At 42.5% G+C, this 20,201-nt stretch overlaps 1 protein-coding gene across 4 annotated transcripts in view; it reads right to left on the bottom strand.

Annotated features, from left to right (window-relative positions):
• Nucleotides 1-20,201, bottom strand: part of RPN2 (ribophorin II) — a 64,365-nt gene that overhangs the window by 8,898 nt on the left and 35,266 nt on the right. For 3 of the 4 annotated variants that reach the window (XM_033186366.1, XM_033186367.1, XM_033186368.1), the window contains 6 exons: nt 19,599-19,704; nt 9,391-9,482; nt 7,582-7,696; nt 4,655-4,849; nt 3,363-3,449; nt 1,005-1,100 (listed from right to left, as the gene is read on the bottom strand). In XM_033186366.1, the coding sequence (XP_033042257.1) occupies nt 1,005-1,100; nt 3,363-3,449; nt 4,655-4,849; nt 7,582-7,696; nt 9,391-9,482; nt 19,599-19,704 (691 nt within the window). The remainder of the gene's footprint in view (nt 1-1,004; nt 1,101-3,362; nt 3,450-4,654; nt 4,850-7,581; nt 7,697-9,390; nt 9,483-19,598; nt 19,705-20,201) is intronic. The other variant, XM_033186369.1, reaches the window with a different exon arrangement.

The following is a 20,201-nucleotide window of genomic DNA, read 5'->3' as shown; positions in this document are numbered from 1 at the left end:
GACTCCGTCTCAAAAAAAAAAAAAAAAAAATTAGAAAAAAGAAAAAAACACAATTGGCTAAAAAAAAAAAAAAATTCAAATGGTACTGAAAAGGAGAAAAGGTAAAAGTTACTTCCTCTACATTCTCCAGAATGTCCTCTCCTCACAGATGACCAACACTAACACATATCGCCTTTTAAAACTTATTTATTTATTTATTTTGACAGGGTCTCACTCTGTCACCCAGGTCAGAATGCAGGGCTCACTGTAGCCTCAACTTCCCAGGCTCATGTGATCTTCCCACCTCAGCCCCTCAAGTAGCCGAGACTACAGGCATACGTCACCATTAATTTTTTTTCTTTCTAATTTTCTAATTTTAGTAGAGATAGGGTCTTGCTATGTTGCCCATGCTGAACTCAAACACCTGAGCTCAAGCAATCCTCCCACCTCGGCCTCCCAAAGGCATGAGCCACCACACCTGGCCACCTTTTAAAACTTTACAGAGGATCATACTAAATACACTACCCTACCCCTTGCCTTTTTCACTCAGTAACACATCTTGGCAATCTTGTCCTATTGGCATATAAATCTATCCATTCTTTGAAAAGCTGCATATTATTCCATCATATGGACTTTAGGTTGTTTCTGGTTTTCTGCCCCAAGCAGTGCTGAAATGCACAGCCTTTGTGCTGTTTTTTATAGCTACCAGCATCGGGTCTCACTCTGTTCACACTAGATCTCATCTGAACCCTCCTACGGCATCACAGTCCATCCACTTTTGTCATTCTTAGTGGCTGTTAAGTACTTTCTTATGCCCACTTGTTAATGGGGCAGTTTATTTGGCCACTCCTCCACAGTGGGAACTTCTGGTCACTCTAAAATGTCTTAAGCATCAGTTCAGGTCACAGCTGCTGGACCCCTCTGGAGCTTTGCTGAGGCCAAACAACACAGCCTCCTTTGGAAGGAATGCGTCTGCTGGGTCTGGCGCCAGACGCATGCTGCCCACGCTAATTACGGCCACTCACCAGAGCGAAGAGCAGAAGCAACGGCGAGAGGATCAGGGCAGTGAATGTATTGGACACCACGGTGGGGGGCCTCTTCTCAGGCTCGCGGAACAGGTGCTGCCGAAAGACACACCGAAAAGATTTAAGAATGTGCCCTTCCCAGCTGGGGCAGCCATGTATACCAGGGACCAAAGCATCAATGTCAGTCATGAAGAGGATATGTCACCCAGAGGCTCTGGCATACTTGGCAACAAGTGGCCGTGTGGCCTTTTGCCTCTTCTCAATGGTGTCTTTTGATCCCAGAGGTCTCCCTTCCACAGAGACTACATCAACCCCAGCTCACTGCTTGGCCAACCCTTTATTCCTCTCAAAGACTCACTGCCATTTAGAGGCCAGAGAATGCAAGCCATCAAGTGGCATTTGGCTAGTGCCAAAGAGGGTGCCCAGCTATACAGATGGCTTGAGTGACACGACTGAGGCAGGACTCTGGACTCGCACCGTTTCTGGGTTCCTAGGGTGGCCCTGGCATATGCTGCTGCCCCACTTAATTGGCTAATGGTGGTAACACCATCTCTTTTTAAAACGTAACAGAGCCTCACTACAAATCTTTCCAACCATAATTCATCCCTCTCTCCCTGAGCCATGGCTCTAAGGAAGCCCTAAACAAATTTCCTGCTCTCATTTCTTTTTATTTTTTTTAAAGAGACAGGACCTCACTCTGTCACCCAGGCTGAAGTGCAGTAGCACCATCATAGCTCGCTGTAACCTCAAACTCCTGGGCTCAAAAGATTCTCCCGCCTTAGCCTCCCGAGTAGTTGGGACTACAGGTATGTGCCACCACACCCAGCTTAATTTTTAAATTCTTTGTAGAGACAGAATCTCACTAGGTCTCGAACTCCTGACCTCAAGTGATCCTCCCTCCTTGGCCCTGCAAAGTGGGATTACAGGTGTGAGCCACCATGCCTGGCTCAACTCTGATTTCCAGAGTTAAACCAGAAGGCTGGACAAGCATTCTGATGATATTTCTTGGTTTTATTTTTTTTTTCCCTGAGCAATTCTACATGAATTCTCTTTACAAAGCTCACCTAGATAGTGTGACCTAGCAGAAGCAGCAATGGTGTGGGAGTCTGGAGACCTCTGTTTAGGCCCAAACTGGTATGTATGGCTGTGTGACCGGGAGGGAAGTCGCTGTCCCACTCTTCACCTCAGTTTCCAGCTGGAAAACTGGGGGTGGGGAGGGTCATGACCACCCTGCTAGGCTTGTAAAGATACTCTAAAGACCAAATGAAATAGTGCATTTGATTATGCTTTGTAAGCTGTAATTCATTATGCAAATAGAACTTTTTAAAAAAGATTTTTCCTCCAATGTGTCAACTTGTGCCTGCCTTTTCTGCTTGCCAATGCCCAGCCACTCCAACTCCATGATGAGACAGCCCCACTTGAGCCTCCTGTTCCTAAATTTTCACCTCTGCTCTTCTTTGCTGCTGCTATTAAAGGATTTCTAACATTATAGCAGCTGTTGCCACCTACTTCCCGGCACCCTTCATCATCATCACAATTACACCTATCTTCATCATCATCACAATTACGCCTATCAGTTAGCTGCATTTTATATTCTTAAATAATGCTGTACCAATACGAAGAGGAGTTTTAAAAACAATTCTACTACTCTACCCTTTGGGCACTTGTTTTCTTTAAAGTGGAATGACAACAGGTAGTCTGTTTTTGACACTTCAACATTAATTTGTATGTAGGTTTCGAAGTACAATCATTTTTTCAAGATTGCAAAACAGTCCACTGAGTTGATCCACCTCAGTTTCCTTAACCAGTACCCAAAGGGTTTAACAATTATTGTGTTTATTTTGTAAAGGGCTTTAGAAACATTTGAAAGCCTTTCTTTACTCATCTGTTACCAACTTTGATTCTCACAACAGTCCTGTGTGCAGGGCAGGACCAGGCTTGCTTATCCAAGGACTTGCCTAAGAAAGTAGAGTCCTATTCTCCCAGGTGAGTTTTCCCACCTGTCGCCCCATCAGCCCTGATTTACGCAGGAGCAGCGAGGATAAACGCTAAAACCATCTGCGCTCATAGCTAACAAGCTGTGGTCTGAGGGTTGAACCTGCTGGATGTCAGGAAAACCAGACTCAGGTTCTGATTTCATCTTCCACTCTCTGCTTTCTGGGGGTTAGTCACTGGACTCTTTAAACCTGTTTGCTCAGTTCAAAGATGGGGCTGCCATGTACCCTGCCTAATCCACAGGGTGTGAGGCTCAAACTATCAAATATCATAAAACAAGTTAAAGGGAGCAGAGACACAGTCCAGGGCTTTGCTGCCCTCTCTTCTCCCCCGTGTTTAGCGGATAAGCCCTTTGGGATATACCTGAATTTCCTGTTTTGGAGTGAAAAGGTTCTGGGACAAGACAGTCGAGGGAGCTTCTTCCTCAGGGAACTTGATGACCACATCAGCCTAGAAAAATAAGGACAGTCTTTAAAAGCACAGGGGCAGAGAAGTGAGTGAAACTCAATAGATAATATTCTCTGACTCCCCTCTAAGACCATAACTGAAAAAAGCTCCAGGCAGTCCCAATCACTTCTGATCCATTAGCTGACAAATTGAGGCAGTAAAAACTTCAAGAACAAAACAAGTATTTGTTGAAAATGCTTTTTAGAGCAAGACTTCTAATTTTCTGCTGGTATAGTAGCCCCATAGAGCTGCTTAATACGAAAATCCCAGCTGGTACATAGGCTGTTACAGTTGCAATCAGAAACTGCTTGGTGTCCCTGGGAAGTGTGATTTAGTCACATTTGAAAAAGAGAGAAAGAAATGAGTATGTGCTCTTGTGCAAAAACAGCCTGAAGTCCAGGAGAAGAAAAGAAGTCTTGAATACCAGACGAGAAAACGCAGCTGCCCCTTTGTCTTGCAAAGTGAGTCAACCACCACTCAAAAGCCTGCAATTTGGCCTCTGCTACCTTTCCAAGCTCATCACCTCCCGCTTTTGACAGGAGTCAGGTGCTCTGGCAAAACACAACCGCTCCCATCGCACTGAAAGCACCTTGAGCTTTCTACAGGCTCTTCCCCAATGATCACCCCACAGCCCCAGATCTGATAAACCCTTGCCATTCTTCAACCCCTTGCTCAAATGCCCTGTCTTGCACATTTACTCTCATCACACCAATCCAAAATGAGGCATGAAGGGAGGCACTACGTAAACGACAACATGCTACACATGGTTATTAGTTAATTAGTTAGTTGGTTATTAGTTAAAATTGTTATCAGAATTCAGATCTCATCTCTCTATGAGCTATGCCGTATCTCAAAGGCCTTAACTTTCACATCTATGTAACCCCCATAGTGCCTTGCTTTAATATGAAAACGGCCTTCCTGTATAATGTTTATAGAAATTCACAGATACTAGCACTCACAACGGTAAGTTTATACTTCCTTCACTCACTTAATATTTATTAAGCACGTACCATGTTGCCAAGCCACGTGCATGACCCCAGGACTATTTATGGAGCCCGCACACAGTGCCTCACCTCCCAAGCTTCTTTATCACACTATAGGAGGCACAGGCAAGGTGAAGGTGAAGAGCCCCATGCCCCTGAAAAGGAGCCACCAGTGCCTGGGGCACAGCCACTGTCACCTGAGTCAGGGTACATTCAGGCACATACCACATTCCAGAGGATTGGGTTCTTCAAAGTAGCATCTCCAATGATTAAGTAGAGAGTGTAGGTGCCAGAGGCAGAGTCAAATTCGATCTTTCTTTCAGAGGTATCCAGTTCGAACTTGTACACGTTCTTGTTGTCCGGCTCGGCAACAAACACCACTTCCTGGCCAGTCTTCTGGTTATGGAGTCGGACGAATGTCTAGATGGAAAAATAATCCAATCTTTCATCTGAACATTTCAAAATTCTCCCTGGGCCTAACATTGAATCCCCCGGGCAGCAGACAGTTAGCTCTTTGTCACAGTGAGAGCTCTCAGACCTGCCAGACCTGCCCCAGACAGTAGAAGGAGTGGCCATGCCGCCCTAGTTCCTAGCTCACAGATAACTTTTTCCTGGTACAAGAAAGTAAATTTAACTTACGGGTCCAGCCAATTCTCGACTAGTCGGAGGCTGAATGCCCAGTTTGCGGATGATTTAAGCCCTTTGCTATCGCTGCAATTTCTTTTTCCCGCCAGCCTTTTGGTCACTTTGCTGCCCAATTAACTGCTTCACCAGAGGGTGAAAAGAAGGGAAATGAGGTGGAACTGTAAGAGGTCCATTTTCAATTTCCTAGTGCCTCCAGCTAAAGATTTAGTAGAGGAGGCTTGGGTATTGATAGTAAGGCACAGTCCTAATCAAGCAGGGCAACCCAGTTTCATGGAGAGAGCCTCAGCTTGGAAAACAGACAGATTTGCTTCCACTACTTACTAGCTGAGCAAGTTACTTAACCTCCTTGTGCTTTGATTTCTTCAACTTTATGACAGAAAAATTAACTTCCAGATGTAGCATATCTGTGTGAAGATTTGCAATACTGTATGCTGAGCATTAGTGCAGGGAATGCTTTATGCTAGTCAATAAATAGTGGTTAATAGCAATACGATGGTAATGAGTCTAATCATTTTATCCCCCCAATGGCACAAGAAAAAGAGGTATCTGCACATTAGAAATGGACCAAAACTTGATAACCACCCAGAGCTTTTCTTTCAGGTGTTTCAAAATAAAGAATTCAACAAGGCAGGTAGGTTTACAGATCCAGTTTACAGATCATAAGGCACAAGCATTAAATGAGTTGGCATGGTGACAGAGCCAGCACTGCATCTACAGAAAATACACATCTCATTCGTTCATCTATACCTGAACAACAAAGAAACACCACCAAAGCATTTAGGGAAAGGGGCCCAGAGACATGAAGCATCCCCACTACAGCAATTAGTCTTGGCCAGGAATGGAATGGGGAGTCCAGATGCCAGATCTCCTTCCTATCACAGTCAACTGCAGGCGGCTGCCAGGTTCATCCCCAAAATGCCACCTCCACCTGGAAGGTCTCTAAGCCATGATTCTACAACAGAATTTTGGATGAGACAAGTATTCAGTGAAAGTTACACTTCCTTACTAACTCTCCCTGCTCTAATCTGATCCTACCATTTAGTCTTCTAATTTCTTCTCTTTGTACTCTTCCTTCCCTTGTGCTATTTGGCCGGCAAATGTCATTCTGGTAAGAAGCTGGGAAACGGTAAGGGGCCAAAGTACTCAAAGGTCAGTTAGGTTTGGCTAAGGGCCCTAACCAAGCTGTCTGGAGTTGGAGAGTAGGGAGGAGAGAGGAGCAGAGGACTCCCGGGACTGTGGCCATAGAGGAACGTGCTCCTGGGGCACAAGTGCAACAGCTGCAGCTGCAAGAAACAGAAAGCAAGAAGGTTCCCAAGTAAATCCAGTTGCCTCTGAGGTCTGCCCTGAAGCTGCCTCAAGGCAACAAGTCTGCTGGTCCTTGCGAAAGCATCGGTACAGGGTACCCCATACCAAACTAGGTACCGTATTCTTGTCTTTGAGCATTCAGAGTATTTATCTGAACCTTCCTTCACATAACACTAAAGGCAGGTTACTCTCCATCAAGGGGGATGATAGGCAGTGTGGGAGTGGGGATGTCTGATTGGACATGGGGCCATATTAGGTTCTCGGGGGAAAGAGTGTATGGTTTGAAAATCTTTTAAATAATTTTCATTACTCTATGAAAAAAATAAAGCCTATTGCTTTTATAACACAAAGTAGACACAAGTTAAAAGAGCTATTCTTCAGAGTCCCACAAATACAAAATCTGCTTTGGCCAGAATAAAAAAAAATGCTCTGGGTCTTCTTTCGAAAGTATTTCAGTATATTCCCTTATTTATTTATACATACATATATACATACATACATACATACATACGAGGTCTCACCATACTGCCCAAGCTGGTCTCCAACTCCTGGACTCAAGTGATCCTCCCACCTCAGCCTCCAAAGTGTTGGGATTACAGGCGTGAGCCACCATGCCTGGCCAGTATATTCCCTTTTTTAAATCAGAAAGAAAAAGCCTCAGGACAGATGCTGTAGCTCATGCTTATAATCCCACCACTTTGGGAGGCTGAGGCAGGCGGATCACCTGAGGTCAGGAGATGGAGAACAGCCTGGCCAACATGGTGAAACCCTGTCTCTGCTAAAAATACAAAAACTAGCTGGGCATGGTAATGCATGCCTGTAGTCCCAGCTACTCGGGAGGCTGAGGTTGCAGTGAGCTGAGATCACACCACTGCACTCCATCCTGGGTGACAGAGCGAGACTCTGTCCAAGGGAGGGAGGGAGGGAGGGAGGAAGGAAGGACCTTAATTAAGTGCAAATCTGCCTTAAGTACCTCTCCTCAATACCAGCTAATTTTTGAGAAAGTGTATCCCAGGTGAAGGATTACAACCAGTAAAAGGGTGAGAGTGTCACGTGGGAGAACCTGATGGACTGTCAGGGTTTGGTCAAGATCTGAAAGCAGGAACGTGGAATTCTCTCTAGTCCATGTTACAGACCACATTGTAAACGCTAGTATCCATTCACATTTCAGGTTAAGAGAATTGTCTAGGCGTCTTCCTGACCTGGTGAGGAGTGAGTTCAGCACCAGTGTTCACATCTACCAGCTGGAAGAACAAGGCAAAGTTCTGGTGGCTATCTGCGATGAATGTGCCCTTGGCTTTGGCTGGGTACGTCACCCTGAAAGAGGCATATAGAGTCAGTCTTCAGAGAGGATCAATATATCTCTGAGAACAGGTGGAAAATACATACTTCACTTCATTGCCTAATCCTCCCTCTCCCATAGTAACACTTCTCTTGTGGACAGACAGATGTGGAGAACTGTCTGCAGCCTAGGGACAAATTGGACTGATAAAGCCTGGACTGAGAAAAGTGCAGAATAAACTTCCAACAGGATCTGGGGAAATGCTGTGTGCAGATGCTTGTACCACTGAGCTTTCAATTCAAGGACCTAAGGCTCTCAACTCCACCAAAGTCAGGCACCAGCGGAGCTCACGTGTGGCCTCTGCAGGCACACAGGAGAGCCAGGCTGGCAGAACCGCAAGGAGAAATTATCACAGGATTGATGCCAGCAGCACACGTGAGCAAGGTAGAGAGACAAGACGGGTAGGAGACACAAAGGAAAGAAGGACTTTCGGCTTTGTCTTTTTTTAATGCTATATTTTTTTCCTGGACACTGTTTCAATTTACTTTTCTGCCCTGAAATTGGGTTTTAAAAAGGCAGACTTGATGAGGAAAACTTCTTTTCACAGCTATCTCCTGGGATTTTAGGGTAAGATGGCCAGGAGATAAACCAGCCAAATGGTTATAGAGCTCAGACCTGGCTTTATTTTATACTCATATTTTATATTTACTTGTAAGTAAGACCAACTCTTTATCTATGCAGAGAATTAAACAGCAAAGTGCTCACACAGACATTACTTCAGTGGATTCTCTAACAGTGCTCTTATCTCTAATATCACTACAAAAATAGCCAAGCCAGAGACACAAAGGCCAACTCTACGTGATTTAAAAGGAACAGCTGCTTGGCTTCCAGCCTCTGGCTAACATCCCATTTTCAAAGAGCCTTAAGGGTTCACCCTACTGTCTTCTGGCCTCTATAGCTACCCTAGTTGAGTCAAGTTGGGGTCTGGACTATACCCAGAGATCTGGATCCCCCCTATGCCAGTAAGGATCTGGGGGAGAGCTGATGAGCAGGCTTTGTACAGCATTCTGGCCCAACTCTGATCAATTGTTAGTGTCTACTTAGAAGATTATGTTTAAAAAAAAGATTCTGAGGCTGTATCTGAGTTTGGTGGGAGCAAACGCTCTATGACTTCTTAGTACTGCCTCCATGGACTTGAGAGGGGGAAATGGCAGCCCTAGTGCTGGGTATCTGCCTTCTCAACTTTAAGCACCTATGAGGCTTCCAGCTAATTTCAGACCCATCATGGGCCAGAGAGACTTGCCATTAGGTCACTAAAAGCAAATTCAGGACTGTGATGATGAGATCGCACCAGAATGTAAATTAATACCTTGCTTCCTTCACTGAGAAGGTCTTATTATTTTAAAAATTGTCATCTGAACTAAATAATATGCTTAGTGACACAGCTGACTCAGACTAACATCCTGAGGTAAGCGCTTTACCTTGTTGCGGACTGGTAATAAACAGTTTGTGCATGGACTAAACACTGGTATATACAATCTCCAAATCCACTTAGATGCCTGGCAGAATCCCTGGTGCAGGACTAGTGGAACTACAGACTCCTTAATTTAGGGTGCAAGCTGGATGGCTGCTGATACAGAAATGATGCCTGGAGGGCTCAGTGCCTAGGCATACTCCTCTTAGCTCTTGAGCCTCAGCTCCCTGAGGGATCAGGTGGCATCCCACCTACCGGGTAGTTTTGGGTGCAATGCTCTGATCCTTATCCACAGTGGAAAGATCAACATTTGTGATGCCAACTTCAGTGGAGATCTTGACTCTGAGCTAGAGGAAAATAGAGAAGACAGTTGCCAGGTCAACTGGTGGGTGTATAGGAATTCACATGCAGATATAAAGTTTTCTATTCTTCAAGGTGAGTAAAGGCATGACCCAGCCCAGTAAAAGATTACTGACCCAGCCCAGTAATATTTCCAACCTCTCCCATTCCGAGCCTAAAATGTCTTTTTCTGGCTTTGGATGGACGGTATACACCAAAAATAAATAAGTAAATAAATAAATAAATAAATAAATAAAAGAAAAAGAAAAAAAGAAGAAAAAGGAAAAAAAAAAAAGTAAATCTCTTCATGTATCCTTTAAAATAAATAAGGGGAAAAATTCCTTAAGCAGTACCTTTCATTCGAATCAGTAAGAATTCGGTTCTAATTATAGCTAGGATTTATTGAGTGCTTACCATGTGAAAGGCACTGGTTTTGTAAAGACTATCTCATTTAATCCTCACAATTCTGTAAGGTACTGCTTTTCAGATAAGGAAATAAAAGACGAGAGAGATGAAGCTGCTCTGCTCAAGATCAGACCGCAAGGAAGTGATCAGGCCAGTGTTGAGCTCAGGCACTCTGACTCAGAATCCACGCACTTCAGCTCCTTGTTAGACAGCCATGGTAGTTATCTGTACTGTTCTCCAAGTACTTCTCATTCTCCTTCTGAGCATGTGGTAGAATTCTACTTCCCTGCCCCCAGGGAGTCAAGTGTGGCCAATGAAATGTGGGCAGAAGTGAAAGCTTTAAGAATCAATGCGTGATTCTCTCTTTTCCTCTGACATGGACACAATGTCCAGATGCTTGCTCCTTCAGCCAGGGTCCTGGAGCAAAGTATCATGAAGCAGAGCCTCCAGCTGACCACCTAAAGAATCTAGCATGGGCAAAAAATAAACCTTCGTTGTTTTAAGCCACTGAGATTGGGAGTTTGTTATAAGCACAAACCAATCCATGTTGACTCTTAGAGTGTTTGAATTCTGTACGTCCCGTATAAACATCTTCACAAAGAGGGGCTAATGTCAATAAATAAGAAATTTTAAAATTAGATTAAAATCAATGTAAATATCCGAAAGAGACAGAAAACATGTCAAATTTCTGAATTAAAACCCAAGTTTGAATGTGCAAATTATGCAACCCCAAGGCGCTTTTATGTGCAAACAGATCTGTAAACCTTCCAAATATTTGATAGGTTTGAATGTCACACTTAAGGAAATTCTTGCCAAATCCACTGGTTTATAGTCTAAGTCAGGATCAAGGAATAGAGATAAAGGGATGGGCAAATAATTGAAGGATAGCTTCGGTGGTTTTCTAAAATACCATATTGAGGTGTGACAACCTCAAATCAAGGGCAAAGAAGAAAAATTAAAAAGAGATAAAGATACCTATCAAGTAATTCCTTCTAATAGCCTTCCTTCCTGCCTCTATAATAACTATTTTATGACAACAGTCTCAATTATCATGTTGAATAGGGGTGTTCTGTTTTGCTTTAAAAAAACTGTAAAGATTTATTACCAGAAGCTGTAAGGATATTACCATCTACATTTTAATTCATAGCCACCTATTAGCAGATTTATATTTAGGATCATTGCCTGTCATTGAGTCTGGGCAACTGGGTGAAATTATGGCAGTGGAGGAGGAGGGAAGATGGCCCATTAGGTTGAACAGACACCCCCAAGAAGGGAGCTTGGAGCCTCTACTTTGGCTCTCTGGGCTCTCTGCTGAGTTAACAGCATTACAACTCACACAAGGATCAGAACCAGAGCAAGCTTTTTTGCATAAAGCACAACCTGACAAGTACTGACATTTCCACTGGAAGACAAACTGGAATGGAAGGCTCAGGCAAAGAAGTAGCCAGAGAGGTTTGATTTGACACCCGCTGAGAACACTTTCCCTGTAGTATGTGGAGCACCTATGTGCAGGGAATACACAGAGATGGCAAGAAATCCTTCCTATCCCATACACAAACCATAATGACAATAAACCGGGTTGCTGCTTTAATGTATGTACAAAGCGTTATGAAAGCACAGGAGAAGGAACTGTGACCCAAGTCTGCCCATGGGTGGCCCCGACTGGGGAGTAGGAAACATTCCATAGCAAGAAGACTAAGGAGGAGGCTTGATGGGCTTAGCAGCCCTCCAATTTTGGGAGAGATAGGAGGATTAGCAACACTCTATGCTATAAAAATAATCTGTCTTCATAGTTAACTACTCTGCAATCTTCATCAAAATTAACTAGATAATTCCCTCGTTATTTCTGTAACTCATTCTCTTAAGAACTCATTCATTTATTTTGTAAATGTGATCTTGAAATCATCATCCCACTGAAATGTCCATAAACAGGAGACTAGCTAAATAAAGAATGATACATGCATATTATTAATTACCACGGAGCAATTATAAACAATAGACTAGGCCGGGCGTGGTGGCTCATGCCTGTAATCCCAGCACTTTGGAAGGCAGATCATTTGAGGTCAGGAGTTCGAGACCAGCCTGACCAACATGGCAAAACCCTGTCTCTACTAAAAATACAAAAAAATTAGCCAGACGTGGTGACGCATGCCTGTAGTGCTCAGGAGGCTGGGACAGGAAAATGGTCTGAACCCGGAAGGCAGAGGTTGCAGTGAGCCAAGATCACACCACTGCACTCCAGCCTGGGCAACAGAGCAAGGCTCCGCCTCAAAAGAAAAAAAAAAAAAGAATTGTGTAAAGTCTTCAATGTCTCCTAATGATAGCGATAAGGAAGCTATCAGCTTTTAGGTTTTCACTTAGAATCCTGGCTCTAAACGCTCAGCACTAACTTAGCCACTAAAGCCCGCTAATCAGGATCCAGCTTCGTGTGTGTTCTAAAGACATCCTAAGCATCCCCCGACAATGCAGACACATGGAGTGAGCAAAGGGCAAACTGCAGTGAACTTGCTTCATTCTTGGTTTGCTCTCAGCCCTAAATTAAAAAGCCTTCCTAAGTTACAGCTTTCTTTGTTGCACATAAACACCCTTAGGGCTGTTCTTAAATAGGGAACAGTTTAAAACAAATCCTTCTGCTCCTAAAATCTCACTATAAATGGGTCTCTGGAAACACTCAAAAGAAAAGCATTTTCATGCTACTCTTTTAAAGCAAATTTAGAAATAAAAATCGTAACTTTTTCCAAAGCCCTCTTTAAAGAGTTCAGTGTAGGAACCCTGTTGATTAGCTGCTTCTTCCTTCCAACTAACACTACAGGATTCATTTTTATAATAGGAAAGGGACTTATTTCTCTACTTGAAATGCAGCTAAGCCTGCTTTACACTGGATCACGCTATTCCTTTCTCTGCTTGCACCACATGCCATATACATCTCAAAAAATGTTCTAATGCCAGGAAATGCAGTCTTTCTGCTGGGAGTAATAACACCCCTGTTTAGCTTATTACTGTCAAAAATGATGGTGCATTAGGGGCAATTAATGCTAATGAAAGCTTCCAAAACCCATGCTTCCCCTGACAGCCAGTCCAATGTCAACGAGGGCTATTACAGGACTTCCACAACAAACCACCGTTAATGCACTCTGACCAATGTCAAACATCTCCTGGGAGGACAAACAGGACCCAGTGACCTGCTCTGAGGCTCTAAGTGTGACTATTACTGAAATTACAAAGACAATTTGCATATAAGGCAAAGGTCAGAGCCGACTCTCTCTCTCTCTCTCTCACACACACACACACACACACACACATACACACACACCTCTAATGTAATAAGGAGGAAGAGAGAAGATTTTGTAATGCTTACTCCATCACTAGGGAGGAAAAGGACAGCAAATGGCCTCAATGGGGGCTTATTATCATTGCATGAACAACAGCTATTAGTCATTTCTGCTATTTTGTACTTAGATAATTTTTCCAACAATCACAGAAACACTTGGACAAACACCAGATTTGATGTTACAAAATGCCAAGCTATTACAGTAATCAAGACGGCGTGGTATTGGCATAAGGACAAAAATACAGACTAATGAAATAGAATTATGAGTCCAGAAATCAACCCTTACATTTATGGTCAAGTGATTCCTACAAGGATGTATGTGCCAAGGCAATTCGTTAGGGAAAGCACAGTCTTTTCAACAAATGGTTCTAGGACAACTGCAAAATAAGACTGGACCCCCTACGTCACACTATACACAAAAATTAACTTGCAATGCATCAGAAACCTAAGGGTAAGAGCCAAAAGTATAAAATTCTTTTTATACTTTTAAACATGGCAGTAAATCTTCATAACTTTGGATTAGACAATGGTTTCTTAGACATGACACCTAAAGTACAAACAACAACATAAAAATTTTAAAACTGAACTTCATCAAAATTAAAATTTTTTATGCTTCAAAAGACAACATCATGAAAGTGAAAATACAATCTTCAGACTGCGAGAAAATATTTGCAAATCATGTATCTAATAAGGAACCTCTAACCAGAGAAACTCTTACAACTCCAGAATATAAAAAGATAATGAAAAGATAAAGACAAATAAAGATAAAGATAAATGAAAGGAAGTAAGAGGTACATAGATTGTGGAAGGAAGAAAAAAAGACCAAAAACATTTTTTTCAATGGACAATGGATTTGAATAGACATTCTTCTAAAGAAGATATACAAGAGACCAATAAGCACATAAAGAGATACTCAACATTATTACCCATCAGAGAAATGGAAATCAAAACCATAACGAGATACCACTTTATACCCACTACGATGGCTAGAATCAAAAAGTCAGATAATAACAAGTGTTGGCGAGGATATAGTAAAATTGGAACCCTCATACATTGCTGGTAGAAACGTAAAATGGTACAGCTGCTTTGAAAACTTGTTAGTTTCTTGAAAAGTGAAACACTGAGTTACCATATGACACAAGAATTCTATTCCTAAGCATATACCTGAAAGAACTGTGTTCAAACAAAAAGTTATATACAAACGTTCACAGTAGCATTACTCATAAGAGCCAAAAAGGAGAAATACCTCAAATGTCATTAACTGATGAGTAGGTAAACAAAATGTGATATATCCATACAATGGAATATTATTTTGCCATAAAAAGAAATAAAGTACTAATACATGCTACAACATGGAAGAACCTTAAAAGTATTAGGTTAAGTGAAAAAACAAAAAAGCCAGACACAAAAGGTAACATATTGTATGATTCCATTTATACAAAATGTCCCAAATAGGCAACCAGAGAGAAAGAAAGCAGCAAGTAGGAGGAGAGAACGGGGAGTGACTACTAAAAGACATAACGTTGCTCTCCAGGGTGATAAAAATATTCTGGAATGGCGCTCTGGTAAGGGTTGCACACGTCTGTGAATATACTAAAAACACCAGATTGCCTAGTTTAGTTTTTTTTCTTTTTTTGGCAGAGACGGGGTTTTACCATGCTGACCAGGCTCGTCTCGAACTCCTGATCTCAGGCGATCCACTTGCCTGGGCCTCCCAAAGTGCTGGGATTATAGGTGTAAGCCACGCACCCAGTCTTTTTGTTTTTTTGAGACGAGGTCTCACTCTGTTGCCCAGGCTGGAGTGCAGTAGTGTGATCACAGTTCACTGCAGCCTCAAACTCCTAGGCTCAAGGGATCCTCTTGCCTCAGCCTCTCAAGTAGCTGGGACTACAGGTACATGCCACCATACCCGGCTAATTTATTTTTAAATTTTTGGTAGAGATGGGATCTCCCTGTGTTGCCCAAGTTGTCTCTAACTCCTGGGCTCAAGTGATCCTCCCTCCTCAGCCTCCCAAAGTGCTGGGATGCTTGTCTCTAACTCCTGGACTCAAGTGATCCTCCCTCCTCAGCCTCCCAAAGTGCTGGGATGCTTGTCTCTAACTCCTGGGCTCAAGTGATCATCCCACCTCAGTCTCCCAAAGTGCTGGGATTACAAGCATGGTGGCTCATGCCTGGTCTGAATTATATACTTTAAATTGATAAATTTTATGGTATGAGAATTATACCTCAATAAAGCTGTTATTAAATCAATAAATAAAAGCTAAGTCTCGGCCAGGCCTAGTGGCTCACATCTGTAATCTCAGCACTTTCGGAGGCCGAGTGGGGGAGTGGATCACCTGAGGTCAGGAGTTTGAGACCAGCCTGGCCAACATGGCAAAACCCCGTCTCTACTAAAAATACAAAAAAATTAGCCTGGCATGGTGGTGTGCACCTGTAATCCCAGCTACTCACGAGGCCGAGGTAGGAGAATCAGTTGAACCCAGAAGGCGGAGGCGGAGGTGGAGGTTGCAGTGAGCCAAGTTCGTGCCACTGCACTCCAGCCTGGATGACAGAGTGTGATTCTGTCTCAAAAAAAAAAAAAAAAAGCTAAGTCTGGAAGATTGCCAAAGTTCTGAAGGGCCCCCACTGTGGGAAAACATCTTTAGACCACTCCATCCTTTTCTTCCTCTAAGTGATGTTAGATGGAAACCAAGCACTGAAAAAATAAGATTTAGGCCAGGCACGGTGGCTCACGCCTGTAATCCTAGCACTTCTGGGCGGATCACAAGGTCAAGAGATCAAGACCATCCTGGCCAACATGGCGAGACCCCGTCTCTACTAAAAATACAAAAATTAGCTGGGTGTAGTGGCGCATGCCTGTAGTCCCAGCTACTCAGGAGGCTGAGGCAGAAGAATTGCTTGAACCCGGGAGGCAGAGGTTCCAGTGACCCAGGATTGCACCACTGCATTCCAGCCTGGCAACAGAGCGAGACTGTCTCAAAAAAAAAAAAAGAAGAAAAATATTTAGTTTCCATCCATACGAGTTCTCAGCCCAGTGAAAAAGCAATGCAGGTGGTGGTTCACGCCTATAATCCCAGTACTTTGGGAGGCAAAGGTGGGCAGATCACTTGAGCCCAGGAGTTCAAGAGCAGCCTGGGCAACATGGCAAAATCCAGTCTCTAGAAAAAAATACTAAAATTATCTGGCACGGTGGCGCATGCCTGTAGTCCCAGCTACCTGGCAGGTTGAGGTGGGAGGGTCACCTGAGCCCAGTAGGTCAAGGCTGCAGTGAGACATGATCACACCACTGCACTCCAGCCTGGATGGGAAAATGAGACCTTGTCTCAAAAAAAAAGAAAGAAAGAAAAAGAAAAAGCAATGCATATAAACAATGGTAATATAATGCAATAAGTACAACTATAGACGGGGTGTAAAATACTACAGCAACAAAAATGAACTTCGGATAGACCAAAGCCTCAAATATAAGGGGAAAACAACTTAAAAACTGTTCAGAAGACACTGGAGGGCCAGGTGCAGTGGCTCACGCCTGTAATGCCAACACTTTGGGAGGCCGAGGCAGACGGATCATTTGAGGCCAAGAGTTGGAGACCAGCCTGGCCAATATGGCAAACCCTGTATCTACTAAAAATGCAAAAATTAGCCGGGTGTGGTGGCACATACCTGTAGTCCCAGCTACTTGGGAGGCTGAGGCAGGAGAATCGCTTGAATCCGGGAGGCAGAGGTTGCAGTGAGCCAAGATCGCGCCACTATACTCTAGCCTGAGTGACAGAGCGAGACTCTGTCTCAAAAACAAATAAAAAGAAAAAAAGAAAAAACTACAGAATATCTTTTTGACTTTGGGGTAACACAGGATTGTCTTAAAGAAGACACAAAAAATACAGTCTAGCAAAAAACTTATATTTTATTTATTTATTTATTTATTTGAGACAGAGTCTCGCTCTGTTGTCCAGGCTGGAGTGCGGTGGTGTGATTTTGGCTCACTGCACCCTCCACCTCCCAGGTTTAAGCGATTCTCCTGCTTCAGCCTCCCAAGTAGCTGGGATTACAGGTGCATGCCACCACGCCCGGCTAATTTTTGTATTTTTAGTAGAGCCAGGATTTTGCTATATTGGCCAGGCTGCTCTTGAACTCCTGGCCTCAAGTGATCCACCCACCTCAGCCTCCCAAAGTGCTGGGATTACAGGCATGAGCCACCTCACCTGGCCCCAGGAAAAGATGCTTAAATTAAGCTTCATTAAAATTAAATTTTGTGCATCAAGAGATGCCATAAAGCAATTCTAGGGGAAGATATCCGATGCTCACAACTAAACATATATCACTCCCAAAAATCAGTAATAAGACTAACAAGCCAAAAGAAAACCAGGCAAAGATATGAAACAATTCACTAGAAAGGAAACCTAATTGGCTAATAATACAAAAAAAGATGTTTAACTTTACCAGTAACCAAGGAAAGACATTAAAACAAGATACCTTTTCATATGCATCAGAGTACCAAAACCTAAAAATACCAAATGTTGGTACGAATATGGAGAAAAGAGCAATTTGGTGACTGTAACAACAAAAGACTCATGGAAAAGACAGTCAGAGGTGGGATCAATAGGACCTGGTAACTGACTAGAAGGTAGAAGTCACAAGAAAGGAAGGGGTTAAGAACTGTGAGGTATAAGCCTGGCATTTAAGATGGACTGGCAGTAGAGGGAAGGAGGTTTCAAGAAAAAAAAAAAAAAGAACTTTCCTTTTAATATGTTCAGTTGCAAATAAGTCCTCTTAACGTAGGAAACTAACATTAAAACAATGTGGATTTGAAAGGATCAAGGCACACTCTACAACAGTTTCTATCCATAGTGAACGGACTAGGATCAGATGTCTCACGCTCAAAAGGTCAACACATGAGGTGGACAGATTCGAGTTCCAGAAAACATCTTCCTTTCTGCCAAACTTCAAATGCAAGTGTTGAATCTATCTATGGGAAGTAATGCCCCATTTTTGAAAAGGTCAAACTTTCTAGCTGTTACTTCTGTCATTAAAAGAAAGCAAGTGTCACAGGAGCCAATTTGAGGAGCTCTCCAAAGGCCAAACCTAGGATAAAATGAGCAACAAGATAAATGACAGTCATGGATCACAATGTATATAGTAAAATAAATATCCATGATGCAATTATTGTAAACATATGAATTATAGATAATATATTACATTATAAACATGTTATGATAAATAATTATTATAGTTATAAATAAATAAATAAACAGGATAAAAAACAGTTATTTTCTTACAGTATTCCAATTTTAAAAATGTAGAACCAATGAAAGAGAAAATCACCCTCTGGCAAACACCACAGTAATAACTATTACAGACAAGATCATGAAGATACTTACAGAGTCTCAAAGTATTACCCCACAAGACACTTAAATACAAGCAGAAAAACAGCAACTTTACAGCAGAGAAATCTAGCACACAATCACCTTACTCAAGTGATCAAGGTTAACATTACCTGTAATGAGACATATCAACATCATATACTTCATGCTCTGAGTAGGGCAGAGCATTACTTTTGGGATAGAACTGAGGAAAATGCATGACCGGAATCTGATCATGAAGAAACATCAGACAAACACAAATTGAGAGACATTCTACAAATTGAGAGCCAGTCCTCTTCAAGCGTCAAGGTCATGAAAGACAAAGAAACCATCTTAAATTGGAAGTAAGAAAGTAGGAAAATGTGTAACTCATCTTAAATAAACTTCTATCTAAAAAGATTACAACGAAAGCCACGGTGCCAGACGGGGTAAATTTCAATTAGCTGGGAAAAATACTCATGTGAACTACACCTCATTCTCACAAAGCATCAGGTATATAAGGCTTTCTATCCTTAAAGCTACTTTGACCTTTAACCCAGCTAGAGTTAGCTAAACATCTGAAACACAGTTCATTATGAAAGATTACTGATTTTCTTTTATCCTTTACTCAAATAGCTTCATTATAGTGTTATATATGTGTCATTTGATGCTTTTTGTCATCTACTTGGCATCAAGTACTTTTCTAAACCCACCAAAGCCTATCACACACAACACTTTAACAGTTTAAGCCTCGGTGGAATTATGGGTGATTTTTATTTTTTCCACTAACTAAATTTCAAGTAAGATAGTAATGCTAAATTATAATGGAAAATGAAAAACTTACAAATAAAATTCACTATGACCAAGTTCTTGAGTTACTGCCTTGGCTAAGTCTGTCAAACAGCAAAGATTGAATGCAGCCCTCGCTCCACATAAACGCATTAGCTTGGTTGTAGATAAAAGTCAACGTACCAGACGATTACTACAGTGTCAGTTTGGCCATTTCCTTGGATATACTAACATGGCAATGGGAAGGAAAGAAAAATACCTACCTCTACGGTATTTGCAATGTAACGGTTGTCACCTTCAACTTTGACAAGGAAGTCATAATAACCACTGGAAAATTTGACGTTCATGAAGTTTAGTTCAAAAACATCCCTGTTAAGAATGACAACGGGCTTAGCAAGAACTCAGGTAGGAAAGTAATGGATATAACAAACACGAGCCACAAAATGTCTCCTGAAGACTGTTCAAGGCTAGCCCACTCCTTACCTTTTTGACTTCCTACCCCACTTGGGCAATCTCATGCTTATTTTATTTTATTTATTTTGAGACAGGTTGTCACTTTTATTTTATTTTGAGATAGGTTCTCACTCTGTCACCCAGGCTGGAGTACAGTGGCGCGATCACAGCTCACCACAGCCTCAAACTCCTAGGCTCAATTGATCCTCCCACCTCAGCCTCTCCAAAAGTTGGGACAGCAGGCACACCCCATCACGACCAGATAATTTTGGGTTTTTTTTGTAGAGACAGGGTCCTGAGAACAAGTGATCCACATGCCTTAGCCTCCCTAAGTGTAGGCTGGGGCATGAGCCACCGTGCCCAGTCCTCATGCTTAATCACAGATTGGAATGTGGAGAAAAGTATCTAAAATG

This window comes from Trachypithecus francoisi, unplaced genomic scaffold (assembly GCF_009764315.1).
Source record: "Trachypithecus francoisi isolate TF-2019V2 unplaced genomic scaffold, Tfra_2.0 Lachesis_group21, whole genome shotgun sequence".
Classification (NCBI taxonomy): Eukaryota; Metazoa; Chordata; class Mammalia; order Primates; family Cercopithecidae; genus Trachypithecus; species Trachypithecus francoisi.
This window is presented reverse-complemented; position numbering and strand designations above follow the sequence as displayed.